This window comes from Carcharodon carcharias, chromosome 3, assembly GCF_017639515.1.
Source record: "Carcharodon carcharias isolate sCarCar2 chromosome 3, sCarCar2.pri, whole genome shotgun sequence".
NCBI classification, from domain to species: Eukaryota; Metazoa; Chordata; class Chondrichthyes; order Lamniformes; family Lamnidae; genus Carcharodon; species Carcharodon carcharias.
The window spans coordinates 155161737-155187359 of NC_054469.1; the positions used below are offsets into that span (position 1 = coordinate 155161737).

The following is a 25623-nucleotide window of genomic DNA, read 5'->3' on the forward strand; positions in this document are numbered from 1 at the left end:
TAAATACCCCTTTATCATTTTGAAGTTTAAATTTACATTCAAGAACACATATCCTTCCTTGTAGTTCTAAAATGACGACACTGGATTTGGCTTTTCCACTCTCCTTCAAAGCATTCTTTCCTTTTGTTTTATCTTTAGCTTTCAGTACTGTTATCTGCTTTTCTATACCTGGCTCATACTTTTCCTGCATTTTTGAATTCAGATGGCTTTACAATTTCAGTTTCAGCAGGCTCAACAGGCTTTCTTGAAACTTTATCCCCAGCAACATCATTTCCTACTAAGAAAACCATATCACCAATAGGCAAATTATGAACATCAGCAATTTCAGGATGGGTAATTAAATCACGTTTTAAATTAACTCTTACAAATGAACGGGTAAACATTTTCTATCAATATCCATATCATAGATTTTTATTTAGTAAACTTTCTGGGGAGAATTCCGAGTGACTCTGCTGATCCTGTATCAGTTGCCTTTCCCACCTCACCAGACAAAAGTTAAAGACTTCAACTTCAAACAGCTTCTACAATTTCCTGAGATCTTCCCTACTTATTATAAGCCTTACACACTGGGGCAGTATTTTCTGGAGGAATACTGTGAAACCACATAGATGCTGCAGTCTTTTTAATTTCTAACATTCAGCCTTCATGTATTTTTTTTTTTAATGACAAAGATATTTTGTTGGCCCCTTTGAATCAAACTTACCCTCCAGACTCTGCCTCTCACTTTTAGGAGTGTCTGTTTTTTTAATTCATTCATAGGATGTGGGTGTCACTGGCTGAGCCAGCATTTATTGCCCATCCTGAATTGCCCTTGAGAAGGTGGTGGTTAGCTGCCGCCTTGAACTGCTGCAGTCCATGTGGTGTCGATGCACCCTTAATACAGTTAGGGAAGGAGTTCCAGGATTTTGAACCAGCAATAGTGAAGGAACGACAATATATTTCTAAGTCAGGATGGTAAGTTGCTTGGAGGGGAATTTGCCGGTGGTGGTGCTCCCATGTATCTGCTGCCCTTCCCCTTCTAAGTGGTAGTGGTTGTGGTTTTGGAAGGTGCTGCCTATGGAGGCTTGGTGAGGTTCTTCATGTTGGATATTTCCTCCCACTATCATCAAATTCCTTATCTTATTTTTTATCCCTAGTTTCTCTGTGCATTGCCAAACACGGCCCTGTTACTAACAATGTTGGTGAGACAACTCGTAGTCACCTGCCATCTCCCCATATTTTTAAACCGTGCCCCCTATTTCTAGTCTCTCACAAGGGGAAACATTCTTTCTGAACCCACTCTAAAAAGTCCTTTCCTGAAGGGAAAGTCTTGTATGCTTCAACAATCTCTGCCTTTTAAGCCCATACTTTCAAGTCAGTCCCCAATTCCTCTGCCATAGCCTTCAAATTAACCTTTGTTAACTTTTGCATGACTGTAACAGACAGATCTATTTTTCCAAAACCACCTGAGCAATAGAATTGGCTATGTTGACTTTGCACTGAATACAATGAAAGTAAATGTAAAATTCTGTTTGAGTCATAGATGTCTACAGCACAGAAAAAGACCCTTCGGCCCATCGAGTCTGTGCCAATCAAACAAGTACCTAACTATTCTAATCCCATTTTCCAGCACTAGGCCCATAGCTTTGTACGCCATGACATTGCAAGTGCGCATCCAAATACTTCTTAAATGTTATGAGGGTTTCTGCCTCTACCACTCTTTCAGGCAGTGAGTTTCAGATTCCCACCACCCCTGGGTGAAAAAATTCTTCCTCACAAACGCTCTAAACCTCCTGCCCCTTACCTTAAATCTATGCCCCCTGGTTATTGATCCCTCCACCAAGGGGAAAAGTTCCTTCTTGTCTACCCTATCTATGCCCCTCATAATTTTATACACCTCAATCATGTCCCTCCTCAATCTCTGCTTCAGGGAAAATAACCCCAGTCTATCCAATTTCTCCTCATAACTAAAACTCTCCAGCCCAGGCAACATCCTGGTAAATCTCTTCTGCACTCTCTCTAGTGCAATCACATCCTTCCTATAATGCAGATTCCAGAACTGCATGCAGTTCTCCAGTTGTGGCCTAACCAGCGCTTTATACAGTTCCAGCATAACCTCCCTGCTCTTATATTCTATTTCTCAGCTAATAAAGGCAAGTATTCCGTATGCCTTCTTAACCACCTTATCTACCTGCCCTGCTACCTTGGACCGGTGGACATGCACACCAAGATCCCTCTGATCCTCGGTACTTTCCGGGATCCTACCATTCATCATGTATTCCAATGCCTTGTTTGTCCTGCCCAAGTGTATCACGTCAAACTTATCCAGATTAAATTCCATTTGCCACAGATCAGCCCATTTGACCAGCCTGTCTATACCTTCCTGTAACCTAAGGTTATCCTCCTCACTATTTACCACCCCACCAATTTTCGTGTCATCCACAAACTTATTGATCAACCCTCCTACATTCAAGTCGAAATCATTTTATATATTCCACAAACAGCAAGGGACCCAACACCGATCCCTGTGGAACCCCACTGGACGCAGGCATCCAGTCATAAAAACACCCATCGATCATCACCCTCAGCTTCCTGCCACTCAGCCAATTCTGGATACAATTTGCCAAATTGTCTTGGATCCCATGGGCTCTTACCTTCATTATCAGTCTCCCATGCCGGACCTTATCAAAAGCCTTGCTGAGGTCCAAGTAGACTACATCAAATGCATTGCCCTCATCTACACACCTGGTCACCTCTTCAAAAAATTCAATCAAATTGGTCAGACATGACCTCCCCTTAATAAAACCATGCTGACTGTCCTTGGTTTATCCCTGCCTCTCTAAGTGTAGATTAATCCTGTCCCTCAGAATCGCAAAAAGAATGGTACTTTGCATTAACTAATGCAACCAAAATACGCCTTAAGAAATCCTTTCACTGTGTGCCATGCTTCTGGCAGATATAGAAACAGTCCCACAGTCTCTCCTAGCTCTTTAGTAATGGTTCACTTCTCCCCGCCAGGCCAGTTGAAACTTCCAGTGTCCTTCGGCAATCGTTACAATCAGGATACAATTATCACCAGCAAGGTACACCTTGGTGACTCTCCATTCCTTGAATCTTCAAGAGTTCTGTCTATTCTGTTCCCCTTTTGAACAGAAACCAAACTCTTAGAAGCACCCTGCTTGACCATTAACACAAAAATTTGCTTTCCCACAGCAGAAGCTCTTTTGTTCCTGTCTTTCAGCCAGCCGCTGCCCTTTTTCAGTGAGATACTGTGAAAGGATGTTATTACTGCCACCTAACCTCAATGGGTTTCTATTTGCACTTATCCCTCTATGGGAATTGGATTACATGGGTATGTCTCCAAGCTGAGCTGTTCTGCTACCTTCAGAGATCTGTGGCAAGCACTTAGAGCTCCCTCTGTTTCTCTACCCCTTCTCTGCATTTTACCATTTATCCATTTACCTTCATCCTCCCAAAATGCATTCCCTCACACTTCCCTGTCCACCTGTCTAGTTCATTGATATCCTCCTGTGGTCTCCAGCTTTCTACCACACAGCCAATTTTTGTATCACATGCAAATTTCTTTATCATGCCCCCTACATTTAAGTCAAAATAATGGATATACTACAAATGGGAAGGGATGCAATACTGTGGAACCTCACTAGAGACAGCCTTCCAGTCACACAAACATCTCTCTGCCATTACCCGCTGCTTCCAACTACTGACCCAGTTTTGGACCCAATTTCACTTTCCTCTGGAACCCACGAGCTTTTAATTTATGTGACCAATCTGCATGTGGGACCTGGTCAAAGACCTTACTAAAATCCATATGACTACATCAAACACAATCCCCATCAACCCCTCCTTGCGACCTCAGAAAATTCAATCAAGTTAGTCAGACCTGACCTTCCATAACAAATCCATCCTGACTGTTAATTAGTCTGTGTCTCTAAGTGCTGATTTACACTCTAGGAATTTTTTCCAATATTTTACCCACATAGTTCCTTTCTCATTATGTTCATACCACCCAATATTTCACACTCCTCTTTGCTCACAATATCTGAATCATCCCCCTCTTCCTGAAGCTACCACAAATTATTTATTAAGAACTATGCCCTTCCCTTATTCCTCCATATGCCATTACCTTTGTGCGAGGGAAATCGTGTTTAACCAATTTAAATTGGAGTTCTTTGAGGAAGTAACGTGTGCTGTGGATTAAGTAGAACCGGTGGATGTACTGTACTTAGGTTTCCAGAAGGCATTTGATAAAGTGCCACACCAAAGGTTATTGCGGAAAATATAAGTATTGGGGTAACATATTGTCATGGATAGAAGATTGGCTGGCTAACAGAAAGCAGAGAGTAGACATAATTGGGTCTTTTTCAGATTGGCAAGATGTAATGAGTGGTATGCCACAGGGATCAGTGCTGGGATCTCAGCTGTTTACAGTTGTGTAAATGACTTGGATAATGGAATGGTTGCCAAATTTGCAGATGACACAAAGATTGCTAGGAAAGTAAGTTGTGAAGAGGACATAAGGAGGCTCCAAAAAGATACAGATAGGTTAAGTGAGTGGGCAAAGATCTGCAAATGGAGTATAGTATGGGAAAATGTGAAATTGTCCATTTTGGCAGGAAGAATAAAAGAGAAGCATATTAACTAAATGGTGAGTTTTTTTTTAGTCATTCACAGGCAGTGGGCTTTGCTGGCTGGCTAGCATTTATTACCCATCCCTAGTTGCCATTGAGAAGGTGGTGGTGAGCTGCCTTCTTGAACCACTGCCGTCCTGTGGTGTTGGTACACCCATCATGGTGTTAGGGAGGAAGTTCCAGGATTTTGACCCAGTGACAACGAAGGAACAGTGATATATTTCCAAGTCAGGGTGGGTGAGTGGCTTGGAGGGGAACTCCCAGGTGGTGGTGTTCCCATCTATCTGTTGCCCTTGTCCTTCTAGATGGTAGTCGTTGTGGGTTTGGAAGGTGCTGCCTAAGGAGCCTTGTTGCGTTTCTGCAGTGCATTTTTAAAATGGTACACACTGCTGCCACTATTTTTCCACGACTATTTGGAGATTCAGAGTGTATTTTGAAGACAAATTCCTGTGGCCAGGAATGTTGAACTGCCATTCCTTTCCTTGAGCCAGTTTCAGCAATAGCTATGATCTACTTCCAAGTATCTGATCTGATCTCCCTCTGTTCATCTGCTTTATTCACTGATCTCCTTGGTGGTGGAGGTAGTGAATGTTGAAGGTGGTGGATGGGGTGCCAACCAAGCAAGCTGCTTTGTCCTTATTGGTGTCCAGATTTGACTGTTGTTGGAGCTGCGCTTATCCAGGCAAGTGGAGAGTATTCCATCACACTCCTGACTTATGCCTTATGGATGGTGGACAGGCTTTGGGGAGTCAGGAGGTGGGTTACTCACCACAGGATTCCTAGCTTCTGATCTGCGCTTGTAGCCACAGTATTTATATGGCTAGTCCATTGACCAGAAACTGAGTTGGTAAGCCCCAGGATCTTAGTGGGGGATTCAGTGATGGTAATGCCATTGAACATCAAGGGCTGATGGTTAGATTTTCTCTTGTTGGAGATGGTCATTGCCTGGCACTTGTGTGGCACGAATGTTACTTGCTACTTGTCAGCCCAAGCCTGGATATTGTCCAGATCCTGCTGCATTTGGACATGGACTGTTTCAGTATCTGAGGAGCCGCAAATGGTGCTGAACATTGTACAATCATCAGTGAACATCCCCACTTCTGACCTTAAGGTGGAAGGAAGGTCAAAGATGAAGCAGCTGAAGATGGTTGGGCCGAGGACACTACCCTGAGGAACTCCTGCAGTGGTGTTCTGGAGCTGAGATGACTGACCTCCAGCAACTACATCTTCTTTTGTGCTCGATATGATTTCCCCCTGATTCCCATTGACTCCAGTTTTGCTAAGGCTCCATGATGCCACACTCTTGTCAAATGCGGCCTTGATGTCAAGGGCAATCACTCTCACCTCATCTCAGGAATTCAGCTCTTTTGTCCATATTTGAACCAAGTATTGAGCTCTCAGTATTTGACAAATTCCTTTATTGTGATACCCTACTCTATGCTTTTTGACATCCACGGGGCTTGATTTAGAAACACCACCCTTTTTCTTTGTGGAATGTTATTCTGCCCCATCACTGCCTCCCCCTTGAATACCACCACCTTTTCTGACACTGACTTACCTGAAAGTGGCTAATTCCAGTCCAGTTTTGCCAACGATATCATAGCTTAATAAAATTGGCCTTTCTCCAATTTACAACTTTTAACCTCAGTCTTTCTAGGTCCATTTCTATAGCTACGCTAAATTTAACTGCTCAAGATCACTAACAGCAAAGCACTCTCCCACTGGTACCCCTCACACCTGCCCAATTTCATTTTCTAAAATCAAGTCCAGAACAGCCTTGTCTCTTGGTGAGTTTGCTACGTACTGGCTAAAAAGGTTCCCTGAAATACATTTTAAGGATTCTGCACCCTCTATTCCTTTGATGATTTTATCCTAGTTAATGTTAGGATAATTGAAGTGCCCTACTATTATTGCCCTATTGTTTTTGCACTTCTTAGCAATTTGCCTACATATTTTTTCTTCTATTTTTCCACGACATTTTGGAGATTCATAGTGTATTTTGAAGACAAATTCCTGTGACCAGGAATATTGAACTGCCATTCCTTTCCTTGAGCCAGTTTCAGCAATAGCTATGATCTACTTCCAAGTATCTGATCTGATCTCCCTCTGTTCATCTGCTTTATTCATTAATCTCCTTACATTGGAGTACATACCACTAATCACTGAACAGCTCTTTTGTCTTGTTCTAACCTTGCTTTCTTGGCATTTCACACACACTTACTAGTTTTCTGCCTGGTATTTCCAGCTTTGTTCCTCTCCTTCCTGAATCTATGCTCAGATTCCTATCCTCCTGCCAAGCTTGCTTGAACACTTCCTGCTATGATATTGGTCCCTGCCTTGTTGATTTAAGGCGCAATCTGTCCAGCTTGTACAAGTCTCACCAGCCCAGGAATCTAAAGTTATCTCTCATGCACCAACTCTCCAGCCATGCATTCATCCACGCTACCCTCCTATTCCTTTACTCACCAGGGCACAGGGGGTAATCCAGAGATTATTCACTGAGGCTCTAATTACTAATTTATTTCCTGAGTTCCTAAAATCTGCCTGTAGGACCTCCTCCCTCTTTCTACCTATTGTCATTGGTGCCAATATGGACCATGACCTCTGACTGTTCACCACCACCAACCCCCCCTAAATTTGCAGCTGTTTAGTAATATCCTTGGCCGTGACACTGAGGAGGAAACATCTCATCCTGGAGTCATGAATGCAGCTGTAGAAATGCCTACGTATTCCCCTGACTTCAATATTCTATCACTATTTGCTTTCATGACCTTCCCACCCCCATCATCGCCTCCCCCCTCCCTCACCATGACCACCTGCTGTATATCTGTGCCATCTGTGGTACTGCAGACTTGTAGGCTGTGTTCCCCGGAGGAATCATTGCCTTTACCGTCCAAAACTGAATGCTGGTTGGAGAGAGGGATTTCCCTGGGACTTCTGCACTCCCTGCTTGGACCTCCTTGACTCTAAGGCAGTCAACTGATGCCCTTCAGGCTGCACACTTTTAATCTGCAGGATGACCATCTCCAGAAATGTGCTGCCCACGTAGCTCTTAGTCAAGTGTATTCACAACACCGACACCAGCTGTTTTTCAAATTCTGAAACCCAGAGCTTGGGCCCCTTCAGTTCATGACACATCCTGCATATGTGGTCATTCAGGATATAAGAACCATCCTGGAGTTCCTACATGGCACAGCTTGTGCACTGAGATATCCTGTCATGCATCTATTAGGCTGCCATCTAAAGTTACCAGAAATAAACTTAAGACCTACTTTGACTTAAGCCTAATACATAAACTTAAAATTTGTCAAACTTGAAACATAGTGGTCCAATAAGTTTTTTAAAATTCCAACTCACTGCCCTAATTTAGGGGGAAAAAAAGACCATGGTAATACTCAAGCTAGCCACCTTCCTGCTGTCCTGCGAAGTCGTCTTTGATATTTCCTTGATGACTATATGCGGCCACTGCTGCTGCTCCTATCTCCCTTCAGGTCTGCACTCTGTGCCTGAGTTGGTGGTTGAGGTGGACAATGTGTGGTGCTGGTGATGTATTCGTTGCAAAGTTTGCACTGGGGGACCTATGTTGCCTTGTTCTACAACAGTAAAAGCTTGTATTTATATAGCACCTTAACGTAATAAAATGAGCAAAGGTGCTTCATGGGAGCGTTATAAAGCAAAATTTGCTCGCAGCATCCTTGAGATGTTGTTGCAAATAAACATAACCTCAGTCAATGAGGTAGGTTTTAAGGTAATGTCTTAAAGGAATAAAGCAAGGTAATGGGTTTAGGAAAAGAATTTGAGAGCTTAAATCTTGGCAGCTGAAGGTATGATCAGTAATGGTGGAGTTATTAAAATCTGGGATGCTCATGAAGCTGGAGTTAAGGAATGCAGGTATCTCCGATGTTTGTGGGACTGGAGGAGATTGCAGAGATGGGGAGGGGCTGAGCCATGGAGGAATTTGGGAAAAAGGATGCGAATTTTGAAATTGTTGCTTAACTGGAAGCCAATGTAGGGTTAGCGAGCAAGGGTAAAGAATGAACGGGACGGTTGTCAGCCAGTCAGGAGTGCTTTGGAATGGTCAAATCGAGAGGGAGCAAATGCATGGAAGCAGGTTTCAGGAGCATTTGTGCTGCGAGGGCTGGATTTGAGCGATGCTGTAGATATGAAAATAGACATCTTGGAGATGGCATAAGTATGTGGTCAGAAGTTCATCCTGGGTTCAGTTATGACACCAAGGTTAAAACAGTCTGTTTCAATTTCAGAGGACGAAAGGGACAGAGTCCATGAGGTTGTCGGGGAGAACTGAAGATGTTGGCTTCAGTCGTCCCAATATTTAATTGGGAGCCTCTGTTCATACAGTATGATGCCCCAAATACTTTTGAGAAATTTTGGCATGATAAAATGGTATATGTCAGAGCCTTTACAGCATTGGAGACCATTTGGCCCATCAAGCCTATGTCAGCTATCAGTGGGGAAATCCAGTCAGTCCCATTCCCTCGCTATATCCCTGTAGCCCTGAGAGTTTATTTTCCTCAAGTACAGGAAATTTTGAAATCATTGATCATCTCCACTTCCACCACCCTCGTAGGCAGTGAGTTCCAGGTTGTTACCACTCACTGTGTAAAAAGGTTCTTCCTTGTATTTCATCTGCATCTCTTGCCCAAATCTTAACCTGTGTACCCTAATCCTTTTACAATCAGCTAATGGGAACAGCTTTTTCAATTTTGTATCCCTCTGTCGGATCTTGCCTTTGCTCCAAGGAGAACAACTCCAGCTTCTCCAACCTAATCTAGTAGCCAAAATTCCTCATCCCTGGAACCATTCCGGTATATCTCCTCTGCAACCCCTCAAGGACCCTCACAACCTACCTAAAGTGTGGTGACTAGAACTGGACACATTATTCTCATTGTGGCCTAGCTAGAGCTTTATAAATGTTCAGCAACTTCTGTGCTTTTGTACTCGATTCCAAGATTTCTAATGCTTTGCTAACTACTTTCTCAATATTTCCTGCCACTTCAAAGATCTGTGCACATGAACCCCCATGTTTCTCTGTCCCTGTACACTCTTTAAAATTGCTATTAAGTATATATAGCCTCTTCCTATCTGTTCCTTCAAAATGCATCAGCTTTCATTTCTCTACATTAAATTCCACCTGCCACTTGTCTGCCCATTCTGCTAGCTTACCTGTGTCCTGTTGCAGTCAATTGGTATCATCCTCACTGTTTGCCGTGCCTCCCAAGTTTGGTATCATCAGCAAATTTTGAAATTTTACTCTATTCCAATATTTAGGTAATTTACACATACCAAGAAAGCAATGCTCATAGCACTGATCCCGATAGTATTGGGGAACACCATTGCCTACCACCCCCCAGCCTGAAAAACAACTATTTACCACAGCACATTGTTTTCAGTTTTTATGTCAACTTTTTATCCAAACTGACATTGACCCTTCTATTCCATGGGGCTAAATTTTGTTACTTGGCCTTTTATGACGTCCCTTGTGAAACACTTTCTTAAAATCCATATAGACAACAACTGTTACATTTCTTTCATCATTCACTGTTACTTCAAAAAAAATTCAATTCGATTAGCCAAGCATGATCTGCCTCTTTTTCAAATCCGAGCTGGCTTTTCCTTAATTAACTCAAATCCCTTCAGGTGCCTGTTAATTATTTTTCTGTGATTGTTGTTTCTAAAACTTTACTACTGATGTTAAACTGATCGGTCTGCAGTTACTAGGAATGTCCTTATTATCCTTTCTTGAACAAGGAAGCTGCATTTGTTGTAGTAGGGTTTTTGTTACTACCAGCTTTAAAAAAGAGCGAACTCACTGTGACTTGTACCCCTCGATGGAAAACAAGACATCAGATGTATCATTCTTTCTTGGCCTGTGTTATTTTCTGAAGGATAATGCTGTTCATCGTGCACATCTACCACAAATGCTACTTTGTCCTTTTAAACTCATTTAGTAGCTACAAGCCAGAAGTGTAAATTGTTATTGCATTGTTTTTTTTTATAGTTTACATAATGTAATAACGATAATAATGTTAGTGAGCATTACAACTTCTTGGAATTCATCCAATTCATTTTGCTGGTGAGTTTCTGTCCACTTGCTCTCTCATAGACCCAAAAATATACCATAGCTTTATTTGAAGGAGCTAGGCGGATGTTCTCGCGGTGTCTTGGCTAATATTTATCTCAAACAACATCATTAAAGCTGATTATCTGGTCATTTATCTCATTACTGTTTTGTGAGGCCTTGCTACGCACAAATTGTTTGTGTTAACAGTGACTACCTCTCAAAAATAGTGCATTGGTTGTGAAGCATTTTGAGAAGCCATGAGATTATGAGAGGGCTTAAAAATACAAGTGTGTTTGTTATTATGCAGTCTATCCTGGTTCGTTTTTATGTCTGTATAAGTGAAGACAGCTGCCCTCCACTTCTCCGAAATATGAAAACAGTGTGTGTCACCCAGCCATTATTAATTAACATATCTAAAAAGAGACACCATATTTTGAATTAAGTTTAAATCGGGTTACGTCTCTCCATACAGTATATAATTTTACTGTTTCAAACTTAATACATTACATTACAACTGGGGCAAATAGATGTCTTGGACAGATAGTAAACTTTAAAAGAATTCACTATCCTTTTGATGGGTAGATTTTGGTTGATCAGTCAAGAGTTCATTTTTAATACAACAATGTTCATGTATGAAAGATTCTGCAGAATTATATTTGCAGTGGTAATGGATAACATAACAGTTGAAATCCTGAATAGATAAAGTGGATATATTTTTTTTTCTCTTTGCATGCCCAGGACATAAATAAATAATAAGTATTGGGGAGTTACTGAGGTCGGTTTACCTTTTGCTTTATAATCCAAGGACCAACCATGGATAAAATTAGTTAGTCGGAAATAAACAATTTGTGATTTCCATTTACTTTTAGTAATGTTTAAAAAAAAATGTATGTTTTTCATTGGGTAAAAATATTTTCTTAGGTGTGCCTGTGTTGAGCCATCTAACCCTTCCAATAAAACTCTTGATATCTGGTATCGAGAAAATAAATCTGCAGATAATATTTCATGGAGGAATCTCTCAGTTTCAGTGAGTATTATGTTTCAACAAGGTAAACCTCAACATATACATTAACGTTCCAACTATTCATATATCAGTAAATAGAGCTCATTAACTACCTTGTACAGAATAAGGAAAGTTAAATCTGTGTTTGAGTGTGCTTCGCTAACAACCTTATTGTATAAACTGTGGCGTCAGTTTTGTTGAGCACATGGAAAGAGTGAGCGGTTTGTAGTTCAGTCAGTCCAGTACTGTTTTTAAAGTTAATTTTGATTCAAAATGTGATATCTTTGAATTTTCAGACCTCTGTTATCTGTTACTGTATTTGTAATTTCTCAGAATATACATTTTGCTCCTGGTAAAAAGAATTTCACTGCTGTGAAATTGTTTGCTTTTATTCTGTTCTAGACATCCATCATCTGGTTATGTAATCCTTGGTGAGGTATAGTGCAGGTAGAGTAAAGATCCAATTTTTCTGCCCACCTAATGCAGATGAATTCCTATCTCACAGCATGATGAATGTTTCTATTTTTTTCAATTTTCTCATAATTTAGACGTTGCGCCATTCAATTGGAACAGGTATAGTCCGAGGAGATTACCTGGGGCATTGTCCCTTTAAAAAAATGTTGATCTTATGCCTGGTCCTAAATTTTAACAACGCTTAATGTTTTTGGAGGGTCTGCTAGGGCTCTTGGGCTAATTTACGTGTCATCATTTCTTTCTATATTTGTGGTTGTTATTTGATGATACAAAAAAACCACATAGTGCCATGGTACTGTTCTGACTATGGCTTGCAGGGGTTATTCATGAAAAGTCAACATGAGAAATCACTTTACCCCAAAGTGGATATAAAGTAGCAATTAAGGATGTTTCATCAAGTGTCTCTTGATAGATGCACCAGTTGATTCCTATTTTACAGTGGCTTGTTTGAAGAGAAGTTTGCGAGTCTTTGGAGTCAAATGATTATCAATAATAGTTCAGAATTGCATCTCTGAACTGGCTTCAACCAAAACTAGTAATGGACATGTGACTGAGAATACCTTTACTTTTCAGTTGACACACTGGCACAGTCCTAGGCTTTGGCCAAGGCAAGTGCCTTAACCAACTCACTGAATCACTTCAAAGTAATTGCTTCATCTCATGGGTGTCGGCTTTGGTGCTCAATAGACCCCGGCTTTCCAATTGTGGTTACCTGTATAAAAATATGCTAAGAAGCAATTTGTCAGCTTGGGGCCTCAATGCCAAGAGCTACCAATGTCTCATGGCTATGTGTTGCAGTAGCACACTGGCTGCACTGATGACACGGTTGATCCAATTTAGGGAAGACTTTCTATGGTCTTACTGGCATGTGTTTCTTCCCTCCTGCCCCCCTTTTTTGGTTTTTGTTGGCCTGATTCCACTTAGGATTTGATACAAAATGTCTAATCCTCTTCAGTGACATGGTGTCCAGATAGGTATTGAAGAGGTGATTCCAAAGAACCATACAAAAGTCACAGTGCAGAAAGAGGGCATTCAGACCATCATGTCTGTGCCAGTTAGAAAAAGATGAAAAATAAACTAGCCACTCATTTTAATCCCACTTTCCAGCACCTGATTCATCGCATTGCAAGTTACAGCACTTCAGATGCAGATCCAAGTACTTTTTAAATGAGTTGAGTGTTTCAGCCTCAACCACCGCTTTAGGAAGTGGATTTCAGACGCCCACTGCCCTCTGCGTGAAAAAGTTTTTCCTCACGTCCCCTCTAATCCTTCTACGAATCATCTTAATTCTATGCCCCATGGTAATTGACCCCTCAGCTAGACGAAACAAGTCTTCACCATCTACCCTGTCTAGGCTCGTCATAGTTATGTACACCTCAATTAAGCCACCCCTCAACCCCCTCTGTTCTAAGGAATACTACTGTGGCCTATCCAATTTTTCCTCATAGCTGCAATTTTCAAGCCCTGGCAGCATTCTTGTAAATCTTCTCTGTAGTCTCTCCAGTACAATATTGTTCTTCCTGTATCACAGAATCTTAACGGTACAGAAGGAGGCCATTTGGCCCATCGTGTCTGCACCAGCTCTCCAGATGAGCTTTAGGACTTTGTGCCATTGCCCTGCCTTTTCCCCGTACCCTTGCACATTGTTTCTATTCAAATAATCATCTAATGTCCTGTGGAATGCCTTGTTTGAACCTGCCTCCACTACATTTCCAGACAGTGCATTCCAGTCCCGAACCACTTGTGTGAAAAAGTTTTTTGTCACGTCACAATTGCTTCTTTTGCAAGTCACTTTAAATCTGTGCCCTCTCATTCTTGATCCTTTTACGAATGGGAACAGCTTCTCCCTATCAACTCTGTCCAGCTCCCCTCTTGATTTTGAACATCTCTATCAAATCTCCCCTCAGCCACCTTCTCTCCAGAGAGAACCGTCCCAACCTCTCCAATCTATCCTCATAGCTGAAGTTTCTCATCCCTGGAACAATTCTTGTAAACCTCTTCTGCACTCTCTCCAATGTGTTTACATCCATCTTATAATGTGCCCAGAACTGTACACAATATTCCAGCTGAGGTCAAATGAGTGTCTTATATAAATTCAGAGTAACCTCCCTGCTCTTGTACTCACTAATAAAGTCCAGGATACTATATGCGTTATTAACTGCCCTCCCGGCCTGTGTTGCCACCTTCAATGAGCTTCGCACGTATACGCCCAAATCTTTCTGCTCCTGCACCCCCTTCAAAATTGCACCCCCTTCAAAATTGCACCCCTTATTTTATATTGTCCATGTTCTTCTTACCAAAATGCATCACCTCACACTTCTCAGCATTGAACTTCATATGCTACCTATCTGCCCACTCCACCAACTTGTCTATTTCTTCTTGAAGTTCCATTCCCTCCTCCTCGCAGTTCACAACACTCAAGCTTCGTATCATCTGCAAACTTTGAAATTGCATTCTGCACACAAAGATCTAGATCATTAATATGTATCAGGAAAAGCAAGGGCCCCAATACCGATCCGTGGGGAACTCCACTACAAACCTTCCTCCAGCCTGAAAAATATCCATTGGCCATTACTCTCTGCTTCCTATTTTTCAGCCAATTTTGTATCCACATTGCTACTGCCCCTTTTATTCCATGGGTAGTAACTTTTCTCAAGTTGGCTGTGTGGCACTGTGTCCATTACCTTTTCAAAGTCCATGTACACCATATCAACAGCATTACCCTCATTGACTTTTTCTGTTACTTATTCAAAAAACTCCATGTTAGTTAAACGCAATTTCCCTTTTAGAAATCCATTTTCCTTATCAACCCATATTTTTCCATGTGACTACTAATTCTACCCCGAATAATTATTTCTAGAATCTTGCCCACCTCTGAAGTTAAATTGACTGGCCAGTAATTGCTGGACTTATCCTTATGACCTTTTTTTGAACAAGGGCGTACTGTTGACAATTCTCCCCTGGCACCACCCCTGAGTCTGGGGAAGACTGAAAGATTTTGGCCAGTGCCCCAACAATTTCTACTCTCACTTCCTTCAATATCCTTGGACGTATCTTATCCGGTCCCGTCAACTTTAAGTACCGTCAGTCTATTCAACACTTCCTCCTTATCAATTTTGAACCCTTCTAATGACAGAGTTTCCTTATCTGTCACCATGGCCTGGGTAGCATCTATCTCCTTGGTCAAAACGGATGCAAAGTACTCATTTAATACCTCAAAGATGGCCCCGTCGTCCATAAGTAAATTCCCTTTTAGGTCCCTAATCGGCCCTACTCCTCCTTTTACCACCCTTTTATTATTTATATGCCTATAGAAGACTTTGGGATTCCCCTTTATGTTGACTGCCAGTCTTCTCTCACAATCCCTCTTGACTTCTCTGAGCCTTCTGTATTCCTCTTGGTTCTCAATTGTATTTTCTATCTGACACCTGTCATAAGCACACTTTTTCTTCTTTATCTTAATTGCAATCTTCTTTTTCATCCAGGGGGCTCTGGATTTGTTTGTCCTACCTTTCCCTTTCAATAGAATATATGTTGACTGTGCCCGAACCAGTTCCTTTTTGAAGGTAGCCCATTGTTCAGCTACAGCTTTTCTTGCCAACCTTTCATTCCAGTCTATCTAGCCCAGCTCTGTTCTTGCCCCATTGAAGCCGGCTTTTGTCCAGTTAATTATTTTTACTCCGGATTGCCTATCGTCCTTTTCTTACATCATCCTAATGTGGTGACCAGAACTGTACACAAAATTCCAGCTGTGGCCTAACCAGCATTTTATACAGTTCCATCATTATATCCCGGCTTTTGTATTCAATATCTCATCCAATAAAGGCAAGCATTCTTTATGCTTTCTTTACCACTTTATCCGCCTGTCCTGCCACTTTCAGGGACCTGTGGACAAGCACTCCAAGGTCTCTCACTTCCTTAATCCCTCTCGAAATCCTCCTATTTATTGAGTATTCCGTTGCCCTCCCCGAATGATTACCTCACACTTTTCTGGATTGAATTCCAAATGCCACTTTCTGCCCATTCAACCAAACCATTGAAATCTTCCTGGAGACAACTGCTATCCTCTTCACTATCAGCTACATGGCCAGTTTTGGTGTCACCTGCAAATTTCCCAGTTATACCTCCCACATTTATTCCACATAAAATATCTGTCCTATTCTGCATCTAACCTAAGAATAAGGGTCAAGAATGAGGAAGGCAGACATATAAGGTTACAGATATCACTTGATGCATATTAGGATTAAGTGGTAATTAGATGTCTGCTCAAAACCCTGAAATACCATATATACTTGCGTAAAAGTAGAATTTTTGAGACCAATTTTTTAGGTAAAAATTCAAGGGTCGACTTTTACATAAAATAATATTTGAAGGGTTGACATGCATGCTTGACTTGGGCCCACAAATCCTGTACAAGGGTTTGCTGGTCTATCTAGATGAGTCCATTGATTGGCCAGCTACCCCTGACCTGTTGCTATGACATGGAGAGATGTAGCCTGGCGAGGTCCAGTCTGCTGCAAACAGACAGTTTGTGTTGTTTAGTTCTGAGCTCATGCAGCAGGGTGAGATTGGCAGATTGTTCCTCAGGAAGGTCAATGCTTTGGGCTGTCTGTGATGGCATTGCTAGCACAGCATCTGTTTAAGCAGCTGGCAGACAAGCAGGTTGATGCCAGGGCTTTCCTCAACAACATCTACCTGCTATCTTTTTTGGTGTGCCGGTATGGAGTGGGGCTGCTGATTGCTTTGATCCCTGAAAACAAAGGCAGACCGATACATGAGCTATATATGAACAGTTACAAACTTTTAAGCCAAGAATCATAAATTGAACTTTACATGAGATTACATGGGTATATACAGTATGTCAACCCAATATCATCTGGTTTAGTTTTTATTCTCCCTCAGGAAGTATTGACTCTTAATATTGCCTTATGTTTTAAAAAGTAAATTGTTGTGGAAATGTTTTTCTTCAGTCTCTCTCAATTAATGACATATTTATAACATATATTTAATTTGTGCTCTTTCTTAGAATTGTCAGAGATATGGTGGGATGTTTGTTGGACCAGCCTGTGGACAACATGGGCCCTATGTTCCTGATGTTCTCTTCTGGTCAATCATTTTATTCTTTGCAACATTTTTTCTCTGCTCCTTTCTGAAACAATTCAAAACCAAACGTTATTTCCCAACAAAGGTAAAGTAAGAAGTAATACATCCTGTGTTTCAATGTGGAAAATCTTATCAGTTGGAATCTGTCTCTTTCATCCACTTCTGTATTTAAATATGCTGTTGCCTTTTTAATTTTTGGTCATCTTTCCTGCAGCTACACAATTAAATCTCTCCATTAAGATTTCCATCCCTGCCACAGCATGAAATGGATTTAACCAGTGTCACAAATGATAATCTCTGTGACTGACTGTGAAGCATTATCCTTCTTCACACTCTGCAGCTGTTAGAGATAACTATGCCATTCTCCCCCAATTGCTTTTCCTTTTTGTCATTTTATCTTGGTTTCACTCTTGCCTATCCAGCTGAAGCCAGAGCATCTATGGCAATGCACTCTTTTCCTGGTCTTAGAGTCCTTGAAGTATTTGTTTTTGTTCCCTCCTCTTCCTCGTTGATGCTTTGCTCCTAGGTGACAAGATCCACAGACATGGGGCGAGGTTCCTCATGTATGCTGATGATGACACAGCTGTCCTTACAGCCCTTCCACCCCTTCCACTACCTCTGCACTGCTTATCCAATTACGATGAGCTACAACTTCATCCAATTAAACAAGAGAAAGGCCTGCTACTAACTCCGCTGTCTCGCAGTTTCTGTTACTGTCTCAAGCTCAACCAGGCTGCTCGCAATCGTGGGATCTTCTTGACCCCAAACTAAGTTTCCAATCCTCTATACTTTTCATGGCGAAAGCTGTTGACCTCCACCTCCAGAACATTGCTGCACTGCCTCAGCCCACTGCCACTGAAACCCTCACTCATGCTATCCTTGTTGATTTGGTCCGTTAAAGCTTCAAGTTTAAAATTTTTCATCCAAGTATTTGCATCTTTGCTGCCTTAGCCTTCCTGACCAGATTATGTGATTAATCCATGCCTGTTGATTCAAATGTAGGCAAAACCCAAGCTTCGTGCTGCCTGCCTATTTAAATGCACAGCATGCAACCTGCACTAAGCATGCTGTTGTGGCTGAGCAGGGGGCGCAGAAAATGTGAGAGGCGAATATGACTTCAGGTTAACTTTCCCTACTTAAAGGCAGCTTGCTCCTCTGAAAAGGCAGGTGCATTTTAACTGGTGTAGGTGCTTGAAGTCATTCTCACGATGTGCTTCTCCTGAGAAAAAGACAAGAATGACATCATGGTGGACAGCATACTGCAAGATTTTCCAGTGCACTGGATGCCTTAGTTTAGGAAAGGACAGGAGGAGAAAGGTTCCCACAGGGGAACCAGGGGGCCCTCCAGACAGATACTTTGAAGGCATTGTGATGAGATAGCCATTGTGGTCATGGCAGCAGCCCAGCCTGAGTACTTGGATGCAGTGTTATAGGATGTTCAGTGACCTCATGTGAGTGGTTAAGCTGAGTGAATGCATCTTCAAATGCCAAATGCTTACAACTGAACTGCTAGTCTCATGCACTACTTAATGCCAGATCCCCCTTCACTTAAATACCAACAATCTCTATCCGCCACATTCATTGCTTCACCTTGCCCTCATGCTCTTAGCCCTTATAAGCCTCACACTAACATCTTGTAGTTTGCGCATACTGCCTGCTATTCTACCATGACAACCACATCTTGCTCTCTCACGCTCTCACTCTCTCGCTCGCAGAATAAGGTGGCACATAACCAACAGGGGACAACCATAGTTGCGTTTCCTAATGCTGCTGGAGGAGGTTGTGCCTGTCATCATTGGAGTGACCATGACCGAGAATGTGGCCAGCAGCAGGACTGAGTATCAAAGTTGAGCTCATACCTAATATTCCTTCTCTCATCCCACTTCCCCTTACCTTATTTACAAGCTGCAGGCAATCTAAGTGTGAGCCTTTGGTTTCTCGCTTCCTCTCACCACACCCTTGTGCCTTTGTCCTTTTATGTACACAAGAACTGCCACCTGGTTAGGCGTTGGTGGATGAGCAGGAAAATTGTGATGAAGATGAAACTCTATCATTTGCTTTCACATGCACAGCCGCCATCTCAGATACTGACCCTGTGGACCAGACTTTTGTGGATTTGGACTGACTCCAAAGACCTTTAAAATGGTGGTTCGGGCCCTGATGTGGAAGTCCCGTCCCCATTTCCGACATCCCTTTTTTGCCAGCAGAGGAAAAGGAGCGGACTATGAAGGCGAGAAAACCAAACTCAGCAGTGCTGAGTTCAAATAAACACCATTTTTGCTGTTCCAAGGGCCTTAACCCACAGTGTGGAAGTCACAAATTTATGGAGTAAACATAAATGATCTTAAAGGGTGCATAGGGCCTGTATAAGTGTCATGATCTGAAATTATTTAAATCCCCAGCCCATTAAACATGTAAAATACCCAGGCTGCAGCTATCAGATTTTAAAGAAAAGCACTGGTTGCTGTACTGTTTTGATTGACAAGACCATTTGGTGTAGCTTAGAAAAAAACATTAGGCATCTGTTGTTGCAATTTCATTTGTTGATATTTCCCAAGGGCTGTTATTCCAGCTGAGCCCATTATGAATGCTTGGCTGAGTTTGAAAAACTTCAAAACCACTTATAAGTTGGGGGGGTCAGCATTCACATTTTGACATTTTAAAGAGTTTTTAAGCTATCTTTGTTACTGAATAGAAGTTTGTTTATTTTTATAACAGATTGACTATTTATGGAGATTTTAAATCTTTGAGTGGGTTTTATAAATGAGATTTTTTTTCCGAATATAGTTTGAGCTCTATTAGATCATTAGAAGTTCATTTTCTTTTCATCTCCACTTGGCTTCTGAGGTTTGCCCATAGATAATACTAGGTGAATGATTATGCTGGTGGCTTGCGGGGGAGGGGGTGGGGTTATGAAGGGACAAGGAGGGAGAGGGCAGTGGGGGCATTAATTGGCATGGAGGGTACAAGGGAAGTAGGTGGGAGTGTAAGGGGTGAGAGCTAGATAATCTAATAACAGCTTTTAAAAGAGCTGGAATGAATAGAGATGGGCCTTCTAAGCAGCCCACCTTGACACCCCACCCCTGAATCAGGAGGTTTTCCAAAGGTAGAAAAAATTTGCTCTATTACTTTCATAGCCAGCTTAGAGCCAAAATCTCCACATGGTGAGAGACCAAAGACTTGTGGCTTGCAGCTGGGGCAGGGAAGACGGTCAGTCAGGTGCCAACATGCTACACAGTGTGGTCAGACATTAGCTCTACTCCTCATGACTTTGGGCAGTGTATAGAAAAAGGCTGAAGGGAATGCACATAGCAATTCTTATTGCATTGGCAGGCCTACTAGAAAACCTGTAGAAAACATATGGAAGAATTTGACACTAACCTTGCATATAGTTTTGGTAGAGCTTGGAGCCCATAATTTCCAGGATAGAATTGGTGGCCAACTCCATAATTGCATTTGTGAACATAACCATGATGTAGCATCTTCTGTTTGAGGTCTCAGCTTCCACTGAATCACAAGCAGAAGCCAGCCAGCGTATGGGTGCTACAGTAGAAGCTGAGAATGAAGACATGCAGATTCAGACAGCTTCAATGCTGTCATCATGGCTGCAGATACCAATTTTCAAAGGGATTGCAATGTCTTATTTCAGCCGAGCTGTCTGGACAAATTACTGGAAGTGGCAGTGGTGCTACGGAACACAAACATGCTGTCCTCTCAGCATGATAGCGTTCATCCTTCCAGCACCCCCACTCTGTGTCTTTATTACCGTCAGCCATCGAGTCTAGACTGATGTCATGCTGAGATGGTGCTGTCTGAAGCAGGGACTTTTAGGGCCAGAGGTGTGCAAGGTGGTTCTGCCAGGCTCCCCTATTGAAAGCCTTCCAACAGCCATATTGCAGCCACAGGCTAGCACTACATAGGAGCATGAGGAAAGCCAAAGGCACTGGAAGACAGACACTAAGGGAATTCACAAGGATGTTCAGTTGACTTTTGTATGGATTGTTGGATGGTTTGATAAAGTTGGTTTGTAAAATTTGTTTTGTGGTTGCTTTTATTTTTGTGTTGTGGTCAAGAGAAAGCTGTGATGGTCAGTACCAGAGGGAAGATAAGATGTGGAACTGTTGATTGCAAATTGGGGTTACATTAGTACGGTAGTTGGATGAGCCGATCATGGACAGTCCGATTTGAATGCAGCAATCTTGGTTGCCTGCTTCATCCTTCCTCCTCCCCCTCCTTCCTCCACACCCTCAGCTGGTCACTATATACCTGGTGACAAGGACCTATGTTGGCAAGGTTATGCAGGGTGCAGCAGATCATGATGAATCATGAAAAGCACCCTGGCAAGTACTACAGGGCTCATCCTGAGTGTTGAGGTAGCAGATGGGTTGTTTATGCGCTTCAGTGATGTGATCATCGACAAAAACATTTTACGTGATGGCATGGATCTTATATGAATGCTGTCCACATGTGCGTGGGTTGCACACTGGAATCAGGTGGTCAGCGGATAGCCCTTATCATCCCTTGGTTTCTTGTGATGGCTGAAATGCTGATGATTTAATGGACTGGTGCAGAATAAAGGCATCACGATAGCTGCCAGGATACTGGCCATTGACCTGAATGATACGCTGAGTATGGTAGCACACCAGCTGGACATTGAGCGAGAGGAACCCTTTCCATTTGAGTTACACTTCTGATTTTGCATGAAGTGCCTGTAAATTGATGTGTGTGATCAATGACACCCTGCATCGTGGGGAAGTCCGCTATCCTGCAAAAGTAGTGTATTCACTCTCGAAAGAGACAGTGCAATATGCTGCCCTTCATTTGCATGCAACGGTGTCCCTTATACTGCAATGGATGCGAACTGTGAAATGTTGGAGATGTAATTTCCTCCAGCATGGAAAGAGCCCAGTGTGAAGCTGTTAGTGGCTGCAGTCACTTTTATAGCCACTGACAATGCTGTTCAAATCTTGCTGTGGTCTGCCTACAAACGTGGCATATTTCTGTGAGCATCTCCTTGGTGACCGTATAACTTCACATGTCCAATGGAGGCTAGGATTTTCTCCACAACATGAGAGGAAAAGGGTAAGTATTTCTAAGTGCTATTTGAAATAGTAGAAATGCTCCCCGTCTTCCTGAGAACCCTTTTTCCCCCTCTTCCCTCTTTGAGCAACGTGTCCTCCCCTGTGTTGCCTCTGCTCATTTTCCCCCTCATGCTGTAGGCCAAGGGACATAGAATCTATAACATTCATGACTGATGAGCAGAATTCTTGAAGTGAGGACCAAAGCCTGCAATCACAACACTATTTCCTGTATAGTTCACCACCTTAGTGTAAACCATCAAACTTTTCTCGGTAGAAGCCAGCAGAAATCAATTATCAGCCAGCCTGAAAGTTTAATCCTTTAAATGACCCTAGTGGGGGTAGCCTTTCCTGTTGCTGACTGCACGTTCAGCTCTACAAGTTTAAGAGAGGGCATTAGCTGGCACGTTGAGGTCAAAAATGGTGCCACTGGTGTCAAATCAGCATTATGCACAGGCATGGTTTACATACTTCTGATGGTTCTCCTAACTTTTGTGCCAAAGAGTTGTCCAAAATTACATCTATTATGGCCAGTACCATGAGTGTGTGGCATGGGTTACACTCGGAGACAAATCAGCACCAGTAAAGCTGAAAAATGGGTGCTACTAATCAAATTTTGCAGCAATTAACTGTATAACCCCTTCATGTGCTCCAGATGTTCCATTCCTGTCTTCCCCCTTCCCTTCACCTACCATTGGTAGTCATGCTCTTTTCACCTTACTGTTTTTATGCTTTTTCCTTTTTTACTTTTTGCTCCTTCCTGTGCTACACATCCTTTATAACAGTGTATCAGGTTTGTCACTTTGCGTTCTAGATTAACTGAAGTGAATTTTGTGTAATTGTGCCAATTGTTAGAATAATTTCACTCAAGACTGAAGTTTTCTTTTACAAAATGGAAGCAGTTGGCATGATCTGGACATGTGGATGCTAACCTGGGACTTTTTTTGAAAAGGCCATAAGTTCATCTTGGAACTGTAAACAAGCAGGCCCCTTCCAAGAAATCACCTGACCTATATGGTACTTGAGAAGGACTTGTTTTATTTGTGTTGAGCTGCAAAGCACATTAATTAATTAAGCTGGGAGATATAAAAGGCAATCACATGGGAGAGACAAAACAAAAGCTTAAGTTATGAACTTGCTGGTTTTGAAGGCAGATTTTGTTGGAGAACAAACTGAGGAAAGAAGGTTCCTTCTCTCTACCTCGCATAAAATTGTGTGTGGCTATCAACCTGTAGCCAGAGAACTCTCAAATGAGCATAACCTGTCAGCATTTGGACCTGCAAAGCTGGACAGTTGGTGGGAACTTCCTGGCATCTACTGGGACAAGTCTTCACTTAAGGGAACTCCAGGTCGGCAGCGTTGAGACCTTGCAGACTTTATCCTTTATTTTATAGCCCCCATCCTCTCAAGCTCATCTCTGCAGTGAGACTCTTTCTGTTTGTCCTTTGTTTGTCTGTGCGCGCGTGCACTGGGGGAATGTAGGAAGAGGCAGATGGTTATACTTCCCGATTACAATTGTGTGTTAACCTGTGCTTGCAACTTGTTAAAAGACGTTTTGTTTTGAAAGTAAATTAATTATGCTGAATTTTTGAAGGATGCCCGGGCAGAGTCTTTTCTGGGCACTAGAGGTATAGGTACATAATTGGCCATTTTGGTGAGAAAATCAAACATTTAAATTAATGACAAAGGAGTAGTGAGGCTTGATAATTCGCACACCCCTCCCATCCTGGTTGTAGCACAATCTCCTGTCATACAGGGACAATACCAGATTTTATTTCACTAATGCAATTACATTGTAATATATAATTGTACAAAGTAATTAGTCTCTCCTGAAGCAATAGTGGGGAGCAACTGCAGCATTATTTGCTAAGAGATAAAGGGTAGTATACATGAGAGCAATAAATTATATTGTCCTTCAGTTATTTTCCTGCTGGAGATAATGGGCTTATAGGGAAACGATTGAATTATCTACTTGTGCCAGAATTCTTCGCCCCTCAAACCCATCAACGTTTTCTTTTTAAAATACATAGGCGGGGATAGATTGATCTTATTTTTTTAGTTTTCACTATTTAAAATGGACCATATAACTTCAAGTGTCCAATGGAGGCTAGGATCTTCTCCACAACATGGGAGGAAAAGGGTAAGCATTTCTACATGCTATTTGAGAAGCAGCAATCAATTAAACAATGGCAAACAGTGGGATCATGTGCCCTTTCTTTGATTTAGTTCATAGATGCTTTTAGGATATAATTGGCAGAGGTGGCAAAAAGGGTATGAGGAAGAGATGAGCTTTCTTGCTTGACTAGCACTGTGGGGGTAGTGGAGAATTTACACCCAAAAACATGGGTACAGGGAATAAGGGCAGATCAAGTTGCTTCATTTTTGCAATTGGCTTTTGAATAAGTCCTCTTAAAGGGGACAGGGAGGGATGAATGCAACTGGCACAGGAAGTAATGGTAGCCAAGTTCGTAGACCGTGGTGTGGATGGGGACGCGACCATGATTAGGAAGCGATGTAAGTAGTTGAGGGGTTGGGAAGAGCGCTATGGCTCCACGTTCGGTTAAGCACTTCTAACAGATTACTTTGTTGGAGGTGGCCTGCAGTGTCACTAAGTACTGCCTCTTACGCCATTTGAAATCCTGGTTTTATGAATGCAGTTGGTGCTGGCTGCCACAGGACATATCAGTATTGCAGAAGGGGTCTCAAGCAATTGGTATATGAAAACAAGTAAGGGCCTAATGCCTGTTTAAGTTCCTGGGCACTTTCTTTTGTCTATCAATATGGCAGGAAGTGCACTTTTAGCTCATAATTAATGTCATTTCCTGTCCATCATATTGGATGCTTGGTTGGCCATTTACCATCGGAGAACTGGTCCAATACCATTGAATTTGTAGGCCAGGGTTTTTTATCCTTTGAGCAGGATGTTTAGTTTAATATTGTCAAGTTGCTGATTCCAATAAAGGAATTACTTTGCTATAGATTTGACTTCCATTACTGCTGCCAATGCCCTCAGTGGAAAGTAACAAATAGTTACGCAAGTGTTTGCAGCTCTTATTTCATTTGGTTGGCTAATTAGAAAATCTAAAACACTTGCAGCAATGTATTTAGTAAATTTTGTTTGTTGAAATTGTAGGTGAGAGCCATCATCAGCGATTTTGCTGTGTTTCTTACCATACTTATTATGGTACTGATTGACTTCCTTGTCGGAGTCCCTTCGCCGAAGCTTAAAGTGCCTGACAAGTTTGAGGTAAGAGT

The 25623-nt window shown here is 42.0% G+C and overlaps 1 protein-coding gene across 6 annotated transcripts in view; it reads left to right on the forward strand.

Moving 5' to 3' along the window:
- LOC121275839 (sodium bicarbonate cotransporter 3-like) overlaps window positions 1-25623 on the forward strand; it is a 242370-nt gene that overhangs the window by 167180 nt on the left and 49567 nt on the right. For all 6 annotated transcript variants that reach the window (XM_041183535.1, XM_041183537.1, XM_041183539.1 and 3 more), the window contains 3 exons: window positions 11632-11737; window positions 17214-17375; window positions 25502-25615. In XM_041183535.1, the coding sequence (XP_041039469.1) occupies window positions 11632-11737; window positions 17214-17375; window positions 25502-25615 (382 nt within the window). The remainder of the gene's footprint in view (window positions 1-11631; window positions 11738-17213; window positions 17376-25501; window positions 25616-25623) is intronic.